This window comes from Terrapene carolina, unplaced genomic scaffold (assembly GCF_002925995.2).
Source record: "Terrapene carolina triunguis isolate 2854851 unplaced genomic scaffold, T_m_triunguis-2.0 Scaffold88, whole genome shotgun sequence".
NCBI classification, from domain to species: domain Eukaryota; kingdom Metazoa; phylum Chordata; order Testudines; family Emydidae; genus Terrapene; species Terrapene triunguis.
The window spans coordinates 5,523,902-5,542,228 of NW_020664439.1; the positions used below are offsets into that span (position 1 = coordinate 5,523,902).

An 18,327-nucleotide genomic window follows, 5' to 3' on the forward strand; every position below is an offset into this window, starting at 1 on the left:
GGGGGGGGGGGGGGGGGGCTGGCTGGCTTCGGGCAGGGCCGCAGGGGGGTGCAGCAGGGGTTGGCTGGAGACAGGGTAGAGGATGAGGCAGAGGCTGGCTGTGGGCAGGGGGTCTGGCTGAAGGCAGGGCGGGGGGGCGGGGCTGGTGCGGGCAGGACAGGGGGTGCAGGGCTGGTGCGGACAGGGGGTGCGGGGCTGGAGGTAGGGCAGGGGGTGCAGCAGGGGCTGGCTGCAGGCAGGAGGTGCAGGGCTGGCTGGAGACAGGGCTGGCTGTGGGCAGGGCAGGGGGTGCAGCAGAGGCAGCTGGAGCCCCAGCCCTTTAAATAGCCCCCGAACCCCCCACTATCCCAGGGCTCTGGGGGCTATTTAAAGGGCCCAGGGCTCCCCTGCTTCTACCGCCCCGGCCCTTTAAATAGCAATGGGAGCCCTGGGGAAGCAGAGGGGCTTCGGCGGCTATTTAAAGGGCCGGGGCGGTAGAGGCAGTGAGAGCCCCGGATTTTTTAAATAGCCCCCAGAGCCCCGCAGCCCTACCCCAGGGCTCCAGCAGTGGGGGTCTGGTGGCAATTAAAAGGGCCTGGGCCCTTTAAATTGCCCCCTGGGGAAGCAGGGCCACCCCGGTACGGCGCACCGGCTCTTGCCGGTATGCCGTACCGGGGCTGGGGCACAGGGCCCTCTTAGGCGTGGGGCCCGATTCAGGGGAATTGGTTGAATTGGCCTAAAGCCGGCCCTGGCGGTGGTAGCAAACCCACCTATAATATGCTGGGACTTTGGGTAGCATCTTAAACGCTGCCCTCTGCTGGATAGAATGTCAGTCCAGCTCCAGTAAGAAATATCATGGTGCCCTCTAGTGGTTGTAGCGTAGAGCTGCAATCTTCAAAGAAATCTAACCCTAAGGAAGGGAGGTTGGCTAGAGAGAAAGGAGGAGTGATAAGGGAGGTGGGAAGAAGGAGAGGTGAAGGGAAAGAAGGAAAAGGAATAGCAGAGAAAGACGATAGTGGCAGGAAGAGAAAAGTGGATGGCAATAAAGGAAGGATGGTCCAGTGGCTGAGGCACTAGCGTAACACTCAGGAGACCTGAGTTCAAGTCCCTGGGTAGCCACAGACATCCTTTGTGACCTAGATCATGTCACTTAACCTCACTGTGTCTCAGTTCCCATCTGTAAAATGGGGATAATAGCACTTCCCTATCTATTCCATAGAGGTTCTTATACTGCACTCATAGCTGTACTATCTGAGCACCTTCACAGGGGTATTGTGAGGCACTCAGACAGACACTATGGTAACTGGGGCCATGTAAGTATGTTATATAGAAGTGGTTGAGAAGGGTTATCTTTATCACAACAGCATCATCCCATGGGTTACCAGGTAGTTTCCTTGAATTCACTGTTGGATGTTGGGTCAGCATGTGGATTTATCTGCTGGGGAGCTACATTACCTCTCTCAGTGGATTGTATGAAAGGACTATGTGGGTGGATGACCCCTGCTGTTTGGTTTCTGTAATGGTTCTTTTATCCCCCCATGGCTAATCCAGGCCATAGTTTTGTGTGTAGAATGGGGAAGGGATCTGTTCCTCCCAACAGCATGCAATAGAATCCAGTTCTCCAACCTTTCCACGCTGCAGACCACTTTGTAACAGAAAGATCCTCTTGTGGCCATCTGCCCTCCCAGCGCCTTGCTGTGATCTGAAATCCTGTGCACCTGGACTGCTGGGAACCCTTGCAACAGAGCACCTGAAAGCTTGCATCTTTGAAGCCCTCACTTTTGTGCTATTAGTATTAATGGCCCCATCCAGCAGAGGACTTAAGCAAGTAAAGCCAACTTTAAACATTGATTATAATGGGACTATTCATATTCTTATGTGTATTGCTGGATCAGGCTAAAATTCCCCCCGCTACATCAATGCTGCCTCTCAGGTATCGGTCTTGATCACACAGTGTGTGTTTTTCCACTTAAAAGAAAATGTTCTATTTAACATGAAACAGCCCCCACAGTTCACCTTGTTTACACCATACTGCAGGAGCAGTATTCAAATGCAGGGGAATAGCATAGTCAGTAAAACAATATGCTACCCCCCATGCATCCATAGTTACAGAGAAAAGCCCTTCCTCTTCATTCTATTCCATCCCATTTGCTGAAGAGCTTGTCACGTTGCTCTGTTCTGTGTGACCATGCGGCGACAGAATACTCTAAATACTCCCACACTAGAAGGCAGGGGTTCAGATACCCGAGGGGCCTTTAACTCTGACATTCCTGATGTATGTGTGATTAGTGCATCAGGCTTAGGCTTTCATTACTCTACTTCTCTGCATATAATTTCTGTTTTCTCCCAAGATAAAAATATAAAAATTAAAAGGCAGTTCCTGCTCAATGCTGGTCACTTTACATAGGCAACAGTACATGCTGATACTGGGATCCCACACAGCCCTGCCCTCCCATGCCTGAGTCTTCTCTGTGATGCTAGTTTGCGGATAAGTACCAACTCCAGGATGATGGAACATTTAGTTCCCATGATTTCTGTGGATTATTATTTGTCTTCCAGTATCACCAAGAGGCTCCATGTGCTCGTTACTATACTTACATGGAGATAATCCCTGCTCCAAAGAGTTTATAATCTAAATAGATGAGATGGGGAACAGACACAGAGAGGCAAAATGACTTGCCCAAGGTCATACAGCAAAGCTGGGACTGGGACTAGAACTCTTGTCTCCTGATTCCTAGGCCAACAGCTTAGGCACTGGACCACATGGCCTCCCCAACATAGAGAGTTACTTCCAAACTAAAAAGATGAGGGAAGTCTAGTACCTGACTAATGTAATGCGTATATTGGGTAGAATCCTGAAACTCCAAATCATTCCTGCTGCTAACCTCTGTCATTGCAGGACACTGTGGAGCTAAACAATAAATTCACATTGCATTTTACAGGCATTTAAAGCAATCAAAATGCCAGATTACAAAATAACTGATGTGTGAAAGACTCCACTGTGTCAATGTGGATTTAATGCCAGTGGGGGAAGTACTTTTACTGTGACAATAATGACCCTCTTTAAACTGGAAGTCACCTCTGGGGAACAGTGGAAAGAGTAGACCCCGCCTGTCTTTTATCTCTGTTAAAACTAATAGGAAGTGGTAGCCACAAAGATCTTTTCAAAATTGGAGCATGTCTCACTCCTGCCTTTTTGTGTGGTTTATATTGATCTGGCTTGAGCTACATGCTGGAAGTTCAATTTGATTTTGAGTTCATTTGGGACCTAATCCAGCTCCAACTGAAGTCAATGGAAAGACTCTCACAGAAGTCAGTCTGAGTTGGATTGGGCCTTTCCATTGATCATTGTTTCCATTGGTTGATTTGTTCTGCAAAACAGTAGGTCAGGATGACTTGGTTCATACTGTAAGGAAAAGAATACAGCCTGTGTTGGTATGGTGCTGAATTTCCTTCTGTACTCAGTAAGAGCTCCTAAAAATGTGGGGAGAGACATGGAAGCAGAATTTGCCGAGTGAAGTTCCTCAAGAGATGAAATAGTAGCATCAGCCTGGTGCAAACAAAACAAACTGTAGAATATTTCATATTTAATGAAGGTTTATTGTCATATATTTGAAAAAAGTATGAAAACTAATCTACAGTGAAAATTCCACAAGTCCCTTTGAAATGTGAAGCCAAAGTTTCAGAATCTTCAAAAATAACTAAAATTTCAAAATTTACAATAATAAACCAACCAGAAAATGCAGGGCACACTGAGTACAGGGAATAAAACAAGCTGAATCTGAACTCTTCTATAGTATCTGTTCAAATCAACTTTTCTTTCCTTGGGAGGGCTTCTCTCTCAATCCTGAGCAGGCCCAGCCAGCTGCCTTCAGCTTCTGAGAGCTGACAGTCACTCCCAATGGCAATATGGTTGCTGGTTACTGACTTTGTCTTGTTCACTTTACAGCAGCCATCTGTGCTCGCCTTGTGAAGTCTGTTTCAGTTTGACCTGGTTTGGTACCGAGTTGTGCTAGAGCATCTATGATGGGGATGATTCAAAACAGTGTTCACTGTGGGGTGCGGGGAAGAGGAGAAAGAAGAGACCTATGGAAAGGGACCCTATTCTCTGAGTGGGGGAGAAGTGGGATTATTCCTGTCTGAGAGTCCCAGCCCCTGAAGGAGAGAGAAGAACTTTGCTCAGAGACCCCGATCTTCAAAGCCGAGGAGGAGAGAGAGACCCTGGCCAGGAACCCATCCTTCAAATACGAGACAAGAGACAAACCCCACCCTAAGCCTAGGAAGAAAGTCCTCTTCTCTCCATTTCCCTGGGCAAGCAGGAAAGAGAATCCCCTCCCTGTGAGGTGTCAGTGGCTCTCCTTTGATCCCTCCCATGCCAGGCCTGTACTCTCCCCTGGCTCCTCCAATCCTTGGCTCTTCCCATCTTCTATGGGTGGCCTAGTGATCCTCAGTTCCCCCTCACTCCCATTGTCTATGTTTGGGCAGGAAATACTCACCTTTCCTGAACTCTTTGGGGGAAGATAAGGTCCAGTGCCATCTAATCCACAAGGTCAGTCTTCATCAGGTGACCAGGTCACCGAGCTGCTTCCCCATTCAGCAGAAGCAAGGAATTTGTTCTGACTCAGCCCACAGTCGCTACGGCAGAGCCATTCATACTTCACTACGAAAACACTAGTGTCATCGGCTTCCTGTAGCCTAGAGGAAACCTCACCCACTGGGATGAGCTGCTAGGCAGGCTTCCCTGGGCAGAGCCTACAAAACACAGTAAAGTAAGAGCAGCCAGCAGGAGGCTGGATCCACTATAGCAGGATGGAGGAACAGGTGAGGGGTGCTGCCATGAAAATTAACCCTATGAACTAAGATGGAGCAAGCCTGACCTTATCGTCCTCCCTAAAAGAAGAAAATGCAGGAGACCACCTGACCATCTTGGAGGTCAGGAGTTGGGAATGAGGCTTGCCAGCCATGCCCTGAAGACAATAGAGGGGAAGGAGTTAAAAGGCACCAAGCTGCCCTCAAACGACTATAAAAAGTATGTGGTGTAGGAGGCTGGAGAGTCATGGTGGTGAAAATAACCTAGCATCAGGGGATGGGCAGTACGGCAGAGAGGTTCCTCTATTCCAGGGGTAGCCAAAATGTGGCTTGCGAGCCACATGCGGCTTTTTTATGGTTAAAGTGCAGCCTGCAAGCCCTTCCCCTGCCCCCGCCCCCATTCTCCACCCTACCAGACTGGGAGGGGGCTGCTCAGGACCTCTGCCTTGCAGTGAGGTGGTGGGGTAGGGGCTTCTGTCCAGCGGGCAGGGGGATCTCGGGATTTCAGCCCTGCGGGGCGCACCTGCTGGGGCTCAAGGCTTCAACAGGAGTGGGGCTGAAGTCCCTAACCCCAGCTCCCGGCAGGTGTGCCCCCTCTCTCAGACATCTGAACATTGTCGTATGTGGCTCAGAGTGCCAGTAAGTTTGACCACCCTGCTCTATTCCATGCAGACTCTCCTGACTGGGAGAAAAGGGGTGTATTTCAAAGCTTGAAGGAGATTCCACTACACCTCTACCCCGATATAACGCAACCCGATATAACACGAATTCGGATATAACGCGGTAAAGCAGTGCTCCAGGGGGGCGGGGCTGCGCACTCCGGCGGATCAAAGCAAGTTCGATATAACGTGGTTTCACCTATAACGCGGTAAGATTTTTTGGCTCCCGAGGACAGCGTTATATCGGGGTAGAGGTGTATTTGTCTATGGATTGGACATGCTTCGCCCATGGTTTTACAACCAAACACTGATAAAAACCACTGCCCCAGTCAGAGTATAACAATCAGACTAGACCACTAGTCATTAACCCATCCAAGCTAACGAAGCCCAATCCTGTTAGCTTTAAAAACCAGACATTCATAAACTAGTAAACTTTCTGCTGTCAAGCAACCGTTCATTCTCTCTCCTACTGTCATTTACTGTGACTCCTATAATTTATCTTCGAAAGCACTTAGCTATCTTTAATATGATCTGAATGTCTTATACCTAGTGACTTTAAAATGTGATCAATTGTTATGCAGATGACAATTGGAGAAGATAGGGAAAATTACTGTAGCAGGATGGAGGCTGAGCAGTGTTTCCCTGAGTAAAACTAATAAGAGGATATATAAACTTGCTGTAGGACTATACTGGTAAACAAATGTGCTGGTCAATGTATGGGTAGGTCTGTTTGTACCATTTGATCTCTAGTGGATAACCCTAGAACTGCTTAAACATTTCACAGGTTTTCATACTGATGCAACTACTACAGTAAGAGGCTGTGGCTTTGGGGCAGTGTGCTCTATCACTGCAGCTGTTATGAAGTTCCTAGACATGGATTTCTTCTAATATTGCTGTTTTGGTTTGCAGGTTGGTCTATCCCCCTTGCTCCCTGTCTACCTACTGAGTCTTAAAATGTACACGCTTTTCTGCATTTGGAGGATGTTATTTGAGGGCCCTGCACAAGAATGAAGCAGTCAGATGGAAGGATGGTGTGAAAGGTACAAATGCACTGACAACTGGAAACACAATGCAAAATCTGAGATTGTAATGAGTGCTTACTATTCCCTTGGTTTTGGGGTCAGATAGAATAACCAGAAAGATATTTTAAAAAACAGAAATTAAAGATGGATGAGTTTCTAATTGGTCAACCTTGCCTATGTCATTTTATAGTGTTTGCTGGTCTAAGGTACTTTTTGTTCTGTTTCAAATTGCCTTTGTCTATTAACAATTGTCATTTTACAGGGCCTTTTTTCTATATTATGTGCTAGGCTTTTTGTTGTTTTTAATAAGCGAGAAAAGATGCATGATTAAGGTCAACTGCTGTACAGTTTTTTTTTAAAGACAATTTTTTTATATCCACATCTATATTGTGACAGCTCTCCAGAGTATGGAGTGATAAGGTAACCAATATAAATGCACATGCTGGACTATAATCACTCCAAGGGATTCAAATATTTTTGTCTTAAAGGCATTTAATGGCATATTTATCTAATCGGTTGTAACAGAATGCGATATGTCTGCATCCGAAGAAGTGGGTTGTAGCCCACGAAAGCTTATGCTCTAATAAATTTGTTAGTCTCTAAGGTGCCACAAGTACTCCTGTTCTTTTTGCGGATACAGACTAACACGGCTGCTACTCTGAAATATGTCTGGTGGGTAAATAACACATAGTGAAAAATGTATAAATACCTGTTACCCAGTTATAATAAGATTAATTGCTCTATCAATATACCTAAAAGGCATGTTTAAAAACTGCCATATGTGTGATTATTCGAGGCCATGAAACAGTTCCTCAGCGCCATTCTAGTGAACTTGGTACATTATTTAATAACCTACATTATTTGTAAAGGCTCATATACCCAGGGATAGACATGGAGGGAGAACTCCAGAGTAGAACAGAACTCAGAAGTAGCCAGTTTCATCTCTTGTTCCAGTAAATAAATGTTTATAATAATTCAGGAAAGACAAAAGGAAAATAAAACAAAATAAAACAATCATTTAAAATCATGTAAATATAGGTGGTTTGTGACATCATTTTAAATAATTGTGAACTTTCCTGGCTTAAATATTAACAGTTTAAATATCACCTTTTAGACATATGCCAATTACATTCACGTTTCACAAATGTTTTGGGGATACAGCATGTGGCCCCCAAATTCATAGTAAATGCAGTGCCCCAGGGGTTAAACAATTCCAACATTTGTTGATGTCATAATCCTAACGTAGTTCAGTGTAACCATTTTGTTGATGGTACCTATGGGTCCTGGTTATGCTCACTGTCATATTGTATTTTACAGTACAGCACTTATGGTATTGCAATTGTAGTTGACATTATGAGTTCTGCGTCTGTTTATACTAGTGCTTTTTTTACTCCTGTTATTCTTTGGCAAAAGCCAAAATCAAATACGCACAGTGACTTGACTTCCAGTTATGGATGATCGTACAACACATACTGTACTGCCTCAGGACAGTGCTCATTAGCACTGCAAAATAAATAAATAAATACAGGGCTGGCCGGGGTGCCGGAACAATTTTTATAGTGGGGGTGCTGAGAGCCATTAAACCACAGTGTAAACCCTGTATATGATGGAAACCACTTCAAGCCAGGGGGTGGTGCTGCACCCCCAGCACCCTGTTCCAGCACCGATAGGGCTGGCAAAGCCTGGAAGATGGTGAGGGGAGATTACTAAAAAAACATCTGAGATTTTTCAGGGCCACATTTCCAAGAGCAACTAGAGATCCCGGATGCCGGATTTGAGCCACCCTGTAATGATCATCAGCTCTTTCTGAACAGCATCTCTTAGGGGTTTCAAGCCGGGCACCCTAAATCCCCGGCCACCTTGGAAAACTCTCCGGACCCCCATGTTTCCCCGACAGCCGCTCTGCAGCCCCCTTGCCGGGGGGGTGTGGGGCGGGAGGGAACCCCCGGAACACTGGCCCCGCCCCAGCTTACCTGTAGGAGGTGGTGTTGGCAGCGCCGGCCGGGGAGCAGCTCAGCCTGCTGTTGGCCTCCGGCCGCTGGTCGCTGTCCCCGGCGGGCAGGACGTACACGGACCTGGGCGGGGCGGGGGGCCCGTCTCTCCTGCCCTCGCCGGCCCAGGGGTAGGCGTCTCGCTTCTGCAGGGGCCAGGCGCGGAAGTCCTGCCGGTATTGGGTCTCGGCGGCGAAGGGCTGGCTGTCGGGGGGCGCCGCCGGGCCCCGCTTGTGGCTCCCCCGCTTCCACGACCGCTTGATGGCCAGGCTGTCCTGCGAGGGCGGGGGCCCGGCCGGCAACTGTCCGCCGCCTGCCCGGGAGCGGCCGTCCGCCGCCGCGCCCCGCCGGGGGCCGCCCCGCGCCGGGCTCGCCCCCTCCTCGGGCTCCTCGATGTCGGAGTAGCTGTGGATGGTGAGCGGCACCGAGAGGTCGGACTTGTCCAGCTGGCTCCAGAAGCGGGCCAGGCAGCACACGCGGCTGATGCAGGGCCACGCCATGGAGCGGGCTGGGCGGCGGGCAGCGCTCGCCCGCTGCGGTGCGCTCCCAGCCGGCCTGGGGAGTAGTGTCAGCCCCTCCCCTTCCAGCCCCGCTGAGTGCCCCCCCCCGGCTCGGGCTGACAGCCCGCACACGTGATCCCTGCCTGCCGCGGCTGCCAGGGAGCTCTGCAGCCCCCCGTCTCTCCACCCTCCCATTGAGTCCCCAGCCCGCTGTGTCTGCCGAGGGCAAGGGAAACCACCCGGCAGCACCCTCAGTATCTGCCAGGAGTGCCCGCCTGCCCTTCCTTTGCAGCGCCGTCTCCGAGTCACCATCACCAACCCCCGCAAAAAGATCCCCTCAAGCTTTAACCCCGATTTTAATCAATAGGACCCCCTCCCCCCCTTGCATCCCTCTCCCCTAACACTCAATCGGCGCCAAAATGCAAACAATCCCAGACATCAGTGTAAGGAGGAGTGAGTGCTTCCATCCGTCCTCATTCACTATTACTGCTTCCTTGCAATGTTAGGTTGGCTATAATCTGTAGTTACACTGTTATATGATTTATAACTATGATAATATGCATGAAATAATATGGAGAATAAATAATAGCTGGGCATACAATAAGAGCCATTTCTTGTTAATCCAGGGTCTTTGCTGACATGCTACACTATAAAAAGAACCACTTCTGCCATAGAGATCACTGGAAATGGAATAGTAAAATTAATAATATAGCCATTAGCCCACCACGTTTTTCTTTCATCTTTGGACTGCCTTCTATCCTTTCCTAATTTACAATGTGTTTCAGTGAAATATTTAAGAATAGGTTTTTTATTCATAGTATACGTAACTTGTTTGCATTTTATATTTTTGATACTTGCTTATGAACCAGATCTAAACATGTAATGTATTATACTTTGTAGGCAGCAGTTTACATGATTTAGGGCTTGCTAGTGACTGTAAATTACATCCCTGATGCAACTCCACTGAAGCTGATGGAATTACATCAGGGATATAATTTGGTCTTTTTAGAATTTAACATCTTATGTAATAAGTGGCTACAGGCCATAATATCATGCTACAATTTATGATACAGAATCTTTTGTAATGATATACTCAATCATTGTAGTTCACCACACTATATCAAATACAAGGCTGTAAAATTCTGACACTTATAGGGCTAGGTTCAAGTATCTATGTACTATAAAATCATATAGTTAAAGGCTAACAGGACAGGAACCTCATTTTAGGAAGCAATAATCTATTTCTAAGTGGATATCCGAAGAGGTCAAATCAGTGATGCATAGGTGTGCAGTGAAACTTTAGGAATAGAAAAATTACCATATCAGATGAAACCCTTAGTTTAGCTTGTGACAGAATCCCCAGGGTACAGCCTGGGACTGTGGGACTGCTGTGCCCCCTTAACTCTCCCCAGCCTGGGCTGTCTCTCATAATGTCTTGCTAGTGACAAGCAGCAAGCCCCTCCAGGAGCTGTGATCACTCAGCACAACCGCATGTGGAGCCCCACACCCAGCTAGATTGCATGAATGCTCCAGAGCCACTCATGAATCACACAGAGAAAGGCACTAGCCAAATCCTCCCAGCCCCCAGCCTTGTACCTCAGGAACATACCATCTTGCACAGCTCAAGACGAGCAGTGCAAATTTATTAACTGGTTCACCACTTCATCAATGGAAAGTGGCTATACACAAGCCTTTGCAAACCTGAGCAGATTTACCACACACTTCAGGCAAACTCACTAGTAAAGATAAACAGTAAAAGAAGTTTATTGATTACAAAAGATAGATTTGAAGTGAATATAAGTGATAGGCAAAAAGTCAGAGTTAGTTACCAAAAGAAAAGAAAATGTAAGCACGCAGTCTAAACTCTCAACCCTATTAGACTGGGCAACATCTAGATTAAGCAGTTTTTCTCACCCTACTGGATATTGCAGTCCTTAATATACAGGTTTATCCCTTAAACCTGGGCCAGTCTCCTCTGTTGGAGTCTTCAGTCTTTTGACTGTCTTTGTTGTTTGCAGCATAGGTGGGGGAAGGAGAAAGGCCCAGCGTGGGGCCCGTGTTCTATTTTATATCCTTAGTCCATGGTTGGAGAACACAAGTCCAGGCACGTCTGGTGGGCATTGCTTAGTTCCCAGGCAAGGTTGAGCAATTCCCCTGGTGTGGTCTAGGGTTGCCAACTCTTTGATTGAAGCTATTCTGGGAAATTCCCCTCCCCCCCAATGTGATAGGGTGACCAGATGTCCCATTTTTAAAGGGAAAGTCCCATTTTAAAGCCCTCCTGCAGACGTCCCGACTTTTTCTTAAAAACAGGCAAATTGTCCTGTATTTTCTGTCTCCCCGCCCCCTGCATCAGTACTGATGGGTCCTGCTGCTGGCTGGATCCCTGCTTGCCAGCCACTTGCCCACCAGCGGTGAATGGGGGTCCAGTGGCCGACAATGGGGCTGGGTGTGCAAGGCTGGTGGTGGGGCGAAGATGCAGCGCATGGAGCTGCCCACTCCCCCTGCTGGTCCGTCAACACAGCCCCCTCTGCATGCCAGCTCTCGGTCAGCAGGACCCTGCCCCTAGGGTGACCAGACGTCCCGTTTTTAAAGGGACAGTCCCATTTTTAAGCCCTCCTGCAGATGCCCCGACTTTTTCTTAAAAATGGGCCAATTATCCCATATTTTCTGTCTCCCTCCCCCCATCAGTACTGGCGGGTACTGCTGCTGGCCAGATCCCTGCTTGCCAGCCACCTCCCACCAGCGGTGAATGAGGGTGTCCAGTGGCCAACGATGGGGTTGGGTGTGCAAGGCTGGTGGTAGGGTGAAGATGCAGTGCACATGGCCAGATGCTCCCCCTGTTGGTCTGTCAGCTCAGCCCCCGCTGCGTGCCAGCTCTCAGCCAGCAGGGCCTGCCCCCCATCCCGTTTCCGGATGGCACTGGCTGCACGCTGTGAGCTGCGGTGACTGGTGAGTGAGGGCAGGCACCGGGCAGGCGCCAGGCAGCAGCCAGTTACGTTTTGCCTCTGCTGCCCACCCATCAGCCCTTTACGTGTTCCCCCTCTCACTGTCCTCTCCCTGTTTTGCTCCTTTGCCCTCCCCCCCCACTACGCTGCTCCAACATATCCCCCCAGCAGGGCATGCCCCGCTCCCAGCACAGTTCAGAGAACCAGCCCCTAGTAGAAGTTCTCAGCTCACCAACAACCTGGCCGGCAGGCTCCTTCCTTCCCCCACTGCCTCTGGCTGGGCAGGCACCCTGGGAAAGCCCAAGATCCTGTGGGCTGGGGCGCTGGCCAGGAGGAGCCAAGCCCTGCATGTGCCAAAGCCCCGCACAGTGCTGGCACAGGGCAGCCTCTCTGCCCCTCAGCTAAGCTCTGGAATGGCAGGGGCGGGGGAAAATGATTTCCAGCCTGTTCATGCCCTGAACCAGCAGGTTCCATAGTAGCCCCCAGGGCAGGGGCTTAGCACCTTCTTTGCCCGCCCTTCCCCCCAGGTCCTGCCCCCAGGGAGCAAAGGGCTGCTCCGTCCCCTAGGCACCCTCCTCTGCTGAGCCATGTCTCCGGCTGGGTTCACTGAAGCCCCTGCAGTCAGGTTCCCTGGGCCCTGGTGCACAATGCATCCTTAGGGCTTAACCCCTTCCTACCCATGCTCTAGACAGCGAACAGGAGGCAGCTGGGTTATGCTGGTGGCCAGCAGCAGCCTGGAGGTGTTAGCTGCCTTTTGACATTGTGCAGGCAGGAAGGGACAAGCTGCTTCCAGCCACAGGGGGAAGAGATGAGCTCTGCAAAGACACAGGCCAAGTCATCTCTTCCCCCCCTTCCTCTCCTTTGGCTGGAAGCAGCTCCCATCCCTCCCCTCCCGCACAGTGACGAAAGGCTGCTGCTGGCCACATTCTGGTCTGAACCCTGGCAGAAATCTGGAGGGGGGGGCATGTGACCCTGCATGGCCCCCCCCCCCCACATGTTGCCTCGGGAAGACACAGCACCAGGTACCAGGAGAGGCGGATCCATCCGGGGGCCCAGCCTGGCATGGAGGGCAGAGACCACCGGGCACAGAGGGTCGGGTTGGTCGGTCACCCCTGCTGTGTGAGAGAGGTGTGCGGGAGTGTGTCACCCCTTCCCGAGTGAACTCTAAAGCCGTAAAGATAAGAAGGTAACTAAAAAGAATCTAGCTACTCAGTATTTCTTTATTACAGGGGATCAGTCAACTTGATGTTAATTTGAACATTTGTACAATTGCCATTGAACTCGCTTAAATATAAGTAATTTTACCAGTTGTCCCTTATTCAGTATAGGGAAATATGGTCACCCTACAACATGACGTAATGTCATTTTCTTAAAATATCCTACTAAACTCGCCCAGATTGCTTTCAATAGTCACCGGGAGATTGATGCCAATTCCGGGAGAATCCAGGCCAATCCTGGAGGGTTGGCAACCTGAGTGTAGCCTTATGCAGGTGAGTCATTGAATTGTAGCTCTCTTGCAGGACAATGGCTGTTGATAGGTTGTTTGACACCCACCTGGGTGTTGATTACTTTCCTTGGCATTATCTCTGGAGAGCTAGTATCTGGGCGCTTCCCAAACCCATAGCATATTTTAGTGACAACCATACCACACATTCTCATAACTTCATATGCATTAATGATATATATATTTATATAGAAAAATGACTTTCAGCAGATCATAACCTTTCCCCTGATACCTCACACGGCCTACTTTATATGCAATATCACAATTATATATAAATGAGGAATATGGGGACTACAGGGCGCTCCCCCAAGGTATAGAATGTCACGTATCCATTAATATTTATATTACAACACAATCTTGAGGCTGTAATCAAGATTGGGGCTAGATTGTGCTGGGCACTATACAAATATAGAGGTAGACACCATCTCTCTCTACAATCTAGTCTAGTATTCTGTGTGTCGCCCCTCAAAATGCAAATATGCACAGAGGAATGCCTTCCTGACCCCTGAGGCAATCCTCTCACACCCTACAGAGTGAGATTTGGGTCAAGATTTTCAGACATGACTAGTAATTCTGATTGCTTCCATTTTTGGTCACCCAATTTACAACACTTTAAAGAAGCCTGATGAAAGTGTTATGTAGCCTCCCTCTGAACAATCAGGTCCCTGTGAGGCATCTCAAGTTAGGTACCCAAAAATGGAATCAACCAAAATCACTAGTCACATCTGATAAATCTGACCCCATTTACATCAGTATAGGTATAAGTACAAATGCTATTGACTTACTGAAATATAAACAATGCATATTACTAATGAATTTCCTGGTGCTGGGGTCTAGAACTAATACTTACTATTCTGTGTGTAATGACTTTAAAAATAAATAGCATCTGGCTCAAATACAGAGTACTTTATCCTGCTAAATGGGTTTTACAATGAGGATGCAGAAAACAGGACATCCATTTTATTGTATATTTTCACTGGCATACTACAAATGATGCTCTGATCCCTATTGCTAGGCCTGGCTTAGAAAAATGTGTGAGAGAATCTAACATCTCCTCTGCCCTCATTGTGCCTGACACTTCCTAGCACCGAGTTCAGCTTTGACATTGTGCATCTCAGAGAGCACCTACACCATCAGCCAATGCTTTGAGCTGCTGCTCAGCGCTGAGTTTGTCAGCTGGAATTGGCAGAAAGGGTATCACACAGAACAGGAGAAACCAGAAGATGTTAGATTAGAATTAAAAGTTGACAGCATTTGGAAGCAATTCCTCATCACTAGAAGATGGCAAACACTATAACTGTAAGGCAAATCAGACTAAGAAGCATCAATTGCTGGGGGAAAATATCTCATAAAACTGTTTTATGATTTAGTATTAATGACTTATGAACTATTTCATTAAAGATACATGCATGTTTTCAGGCATGATGCTCTTTAAACTTGTCATAGCCATGGCAGATTTTTTTAAAAGCAAGTGTACATTTTCTAAAACTTACATTTTCTAAAACCCCTTAACAACGTTCAACATAAACTAGTTTGTGCTCCTGCATGATTAACCATGACTTTTTTATAGTTATTGCCATTGTTTCCTTAGGCATAACACTGTCTGGTGTCTCTGCCGAACATCCCTGTAACTATTACATTTCATTTTTATTTGCAGTAAGCCATTTTAGAAAGGAAATAAGTCTTCCCTTTTGGTGCTTGAATTCAAAATAACTTCTATGCTATTTTAAGGTGTAACTATATACTAGATTTTGTGTGTGCGTACATGCGTAAGCACCTATACCCACATACATGCCAAATTTTGAAGGAGGGATTTCTTTGCCAGAATGGTTGTTTGCTTACACTAGTGAGTTGTCATAACTTTGGGCCATTTCTTCACTTAACTTAATCCAGTATTGACTCATGTACTCCAATTTTTAAGAGTATTTTTGAATACTGGACAATTATGGTATCCTGTGACAGGACCTCAGATACAGAAGGCAGGCAGGGATGGGCTGCTTGGCAAAATAAAAGTGTTCATAGACCTTGCTCAGAGGAAATCAGTTTCATACCACCTTAAATTGGAGAATCTCACAGGCTTTTACAAGCATTAATGGTTCAGACTCTGGGCAGCCCCTGGGAAGTAGATAAGTGTTATCAACCCTAATCTTACAGATGGTGAAACTTAAACACAAAGAGACCCAAATGCGGCCTCTGATTTTGGGTACCGAACTTGACACCCTGGGGTTGGTTTTCAGGAGAGTTGAGCATCTGCAAATCTAGTTGAAGTCAATGGGAGCTGCAGGTACTTCACCCTTCTGCAAATCAGGCCCAAGGTGCCTCAGTGCCTGTCTGCAGCATTTTTGCAGGTGAAGAGGGCATAGAAATACTATAATGGAGGCAGCAAGTCTAGTGGTTAGAGAGCAGCGTTCTATTCTCTGCTCTGCAAATGACTTAGGGCCTGACCTTTATAAGCGCTGGCACCCAAAACTCCATTTAGAGCTGTGGGCACTCAGTTTCTCTGAAAAGATCAAGTCTTCATGGTATAAGTTTAGGCATTACTGTTTACCCCCGCATAACTGATTTTCTGTATCTATAACTATAGTACAAGGCTAGGTTTGCATGTCTGTCTTCATTAGGTTGTATATATACCACTTGATAGATGGTATAACACTACTGGCTATAATATGTGGCTGCAGCCTAGAGAGGGTACCTAAGCCCTACCTAAAAAAGAATTGAGAAGGTAAAGAAATGTGGGAGAGACTGGAGCAAAGATGAAGTAGGGAAGAAAAGAAAGAAAGGGAGATGGGTAAGAGCAATGGAAATCAAAGGAGCAGAACATTAAATGGGAGCAAGGGCCCATATGGAAAAAGTTGATAACCACTGCTGTCACAAGCCCAAAACCCAAACTTTGCGGATACCAACTCGTGTAAGTCATACAAGGTTAGATTTGCAAGTCTGAGATAACTACTTGGAGGGTGTTGGCTGCAGGCTGTCCTCCTGCCACTGCTCCCCCCCAGGATTGTTTCTGGGTGCAACATAGCTTCTCATTAGAGGTACTATTGCTCTCTACTGGATGGAACAGGTATGTCTGCAGCCTGAAAAGTGTGTATGATTTAATATAAGTTAACGGAGAACCCTAGGAAGAGTAGAAAAAGGAGGAATAAACAAGGGGAGTAAAGGAAGAGTACACACAGAAAAGTGAACTCTCTCTGAGTCAAATGAGTCAATAGTACCAGTGCGAGAAACATTCATTAGATCCCAACTACTACATTAGACTAAACTAGCTTTTTCTGAGAGTTTAGAATTAAGGTTAACTTTTTTTTTAATCCTCAAATTAGTCATTGTTTATATTGTGATGAAAAATACACCAACCTGTGTTTTATAACAATAAGCACCAAAGACTGTAACTGGGTGTTAGCAGCATAGGTTGGTAAGGAGTTGACATCAGTTTTGTGCTCCACCTTTTATTACATTTGGTGCTATTTAGCACCATCTTTAGTTTACCAACATGAAAAGCAGACATTACATGTATTTTCTACAATGCCTCATTACAAAGTAAAAATGTGTATGTTTTATTTATGCTTATTATAGTCACAAAGACACTTTCATTCCAGTGTAACCCATCTAGTAAAGATAGGTAACTGGTTTATTAGGGCCTCGATCCTGCAAATTACTTCTCCCAGACAGACCTCTGTGCTCCATTGCAATTAGGGCTGCTGGCAGGGGTGCACCTGGCATGGCTACAATTGCAGGATTGGGGCCCACATTAGTCATTTGCAAAACAAAAATCCCCCACACAGATCACCAGTTTAGTGCCGCATAGTATTTACATAATAGGAACCATTTTGATGCTTGTGTCAAACCCCAGATCAATCTCAAATTCATCCAGTTATCAAAGAGTGCCTGTGATGAGAAAAACAGCACAGAAGTTTCTGCTGCAGCTTCACGTTCTCATCTTCTCCATCCATTGGCGAGCTCAGAGCCATACACTACTATTTTAGAATCCTCAAAATAATGCTAAATGAAACTATAGGGCAGGAAAGTTTTTTTTTTTTTTTTTTTTTTAAATGAATGCAGTTCACTGGGAGAGAAATGCTGAAGGTGGAATGTCTCCTGTGATAACTCGTGGCAAAAATATCCAAACTAACATGAAACAGGCCATTGTTCTAATTACATGCAACAGAACAAAGAAAAAATTCTCCAGTGACAAATTCTAAATGCATCCTTTGATAATGTCTTGGAGGTAGAAAGAACTGAAAGCTAGAATACATTGAATAAGAGCCTGCCATCAGAGCATGAGCCAGACTCTTAACATTATTAATGTAGTTTTGCTAGGTGTCAATGCTACTGTACAACTAACATTTAAATGAAGGCCAGTATTTTTCATAGATTCATAGAACTTACAGCGAGAAGGGACCATTAGATAATCTAGTCCAGTGGTTCCCAAACTTTAACAACCCACAAACCCTTTTCACGAAAATATCAAATCTCGCGAATCCCTCCTAAAAATGAATTATTTCCAGGTAGTTTCTCCCTTACCTGAGCATAAATTATAGAAGCAGTGATCTTGGAAATAATTTGGTTTTTTTATGACATGCTTATTACACACTATTTAATATTATATTAAATATCATTACATTATTAATTTTATTACATTATGAAAACGGCAACACTCAAGATTTCACTTTTGTAGCTCATATCACTTTGATTAAGCCTCCTACATGTTTCATCAAGGAGTACCAGATGTGAAACAGCATCAAGGTATTTAAGAAGCCAACTCAAAGAAAAAGTTCCTCCCACAAGCATTCGGGTCTTGAGCAGTTCAGGCAAACAATGCACAACTACAACAAAGCTTAAACTTGTTCTGCCAGGAAGTCATAATCATGGGGCTCGGGCTGTCAGCTCCCGAGGTCCCTACGGACAGCTCTGTCCACCA

General features: G+C 46.6%; 1 protein-coding gene across 1 annotated transcript in view; it reads right to left on the minus strand.

Annotated features, from left to right (window-relative positions):
• The window catches only part of MAP6D1 (MAP6 domain containing 1), a 27,179-nt gene extending 18,219 nt beyond the window's left edge, over positions 1 to 8,960 (minus strand). Inside the window, exon 1 of the mRNA XM_024216853.3 lies at positions 8,443 to 8,960. Coding sequence (XP_024072621.1) covers positions 8,443 to 8,960 — 518 coding nt within the window. The remainder of the gene's footprint in view (positions 1 to 8,442) is intronic.
• Positions 8,961 to 18,327: the final 9,367 nt, after the last annotated feature.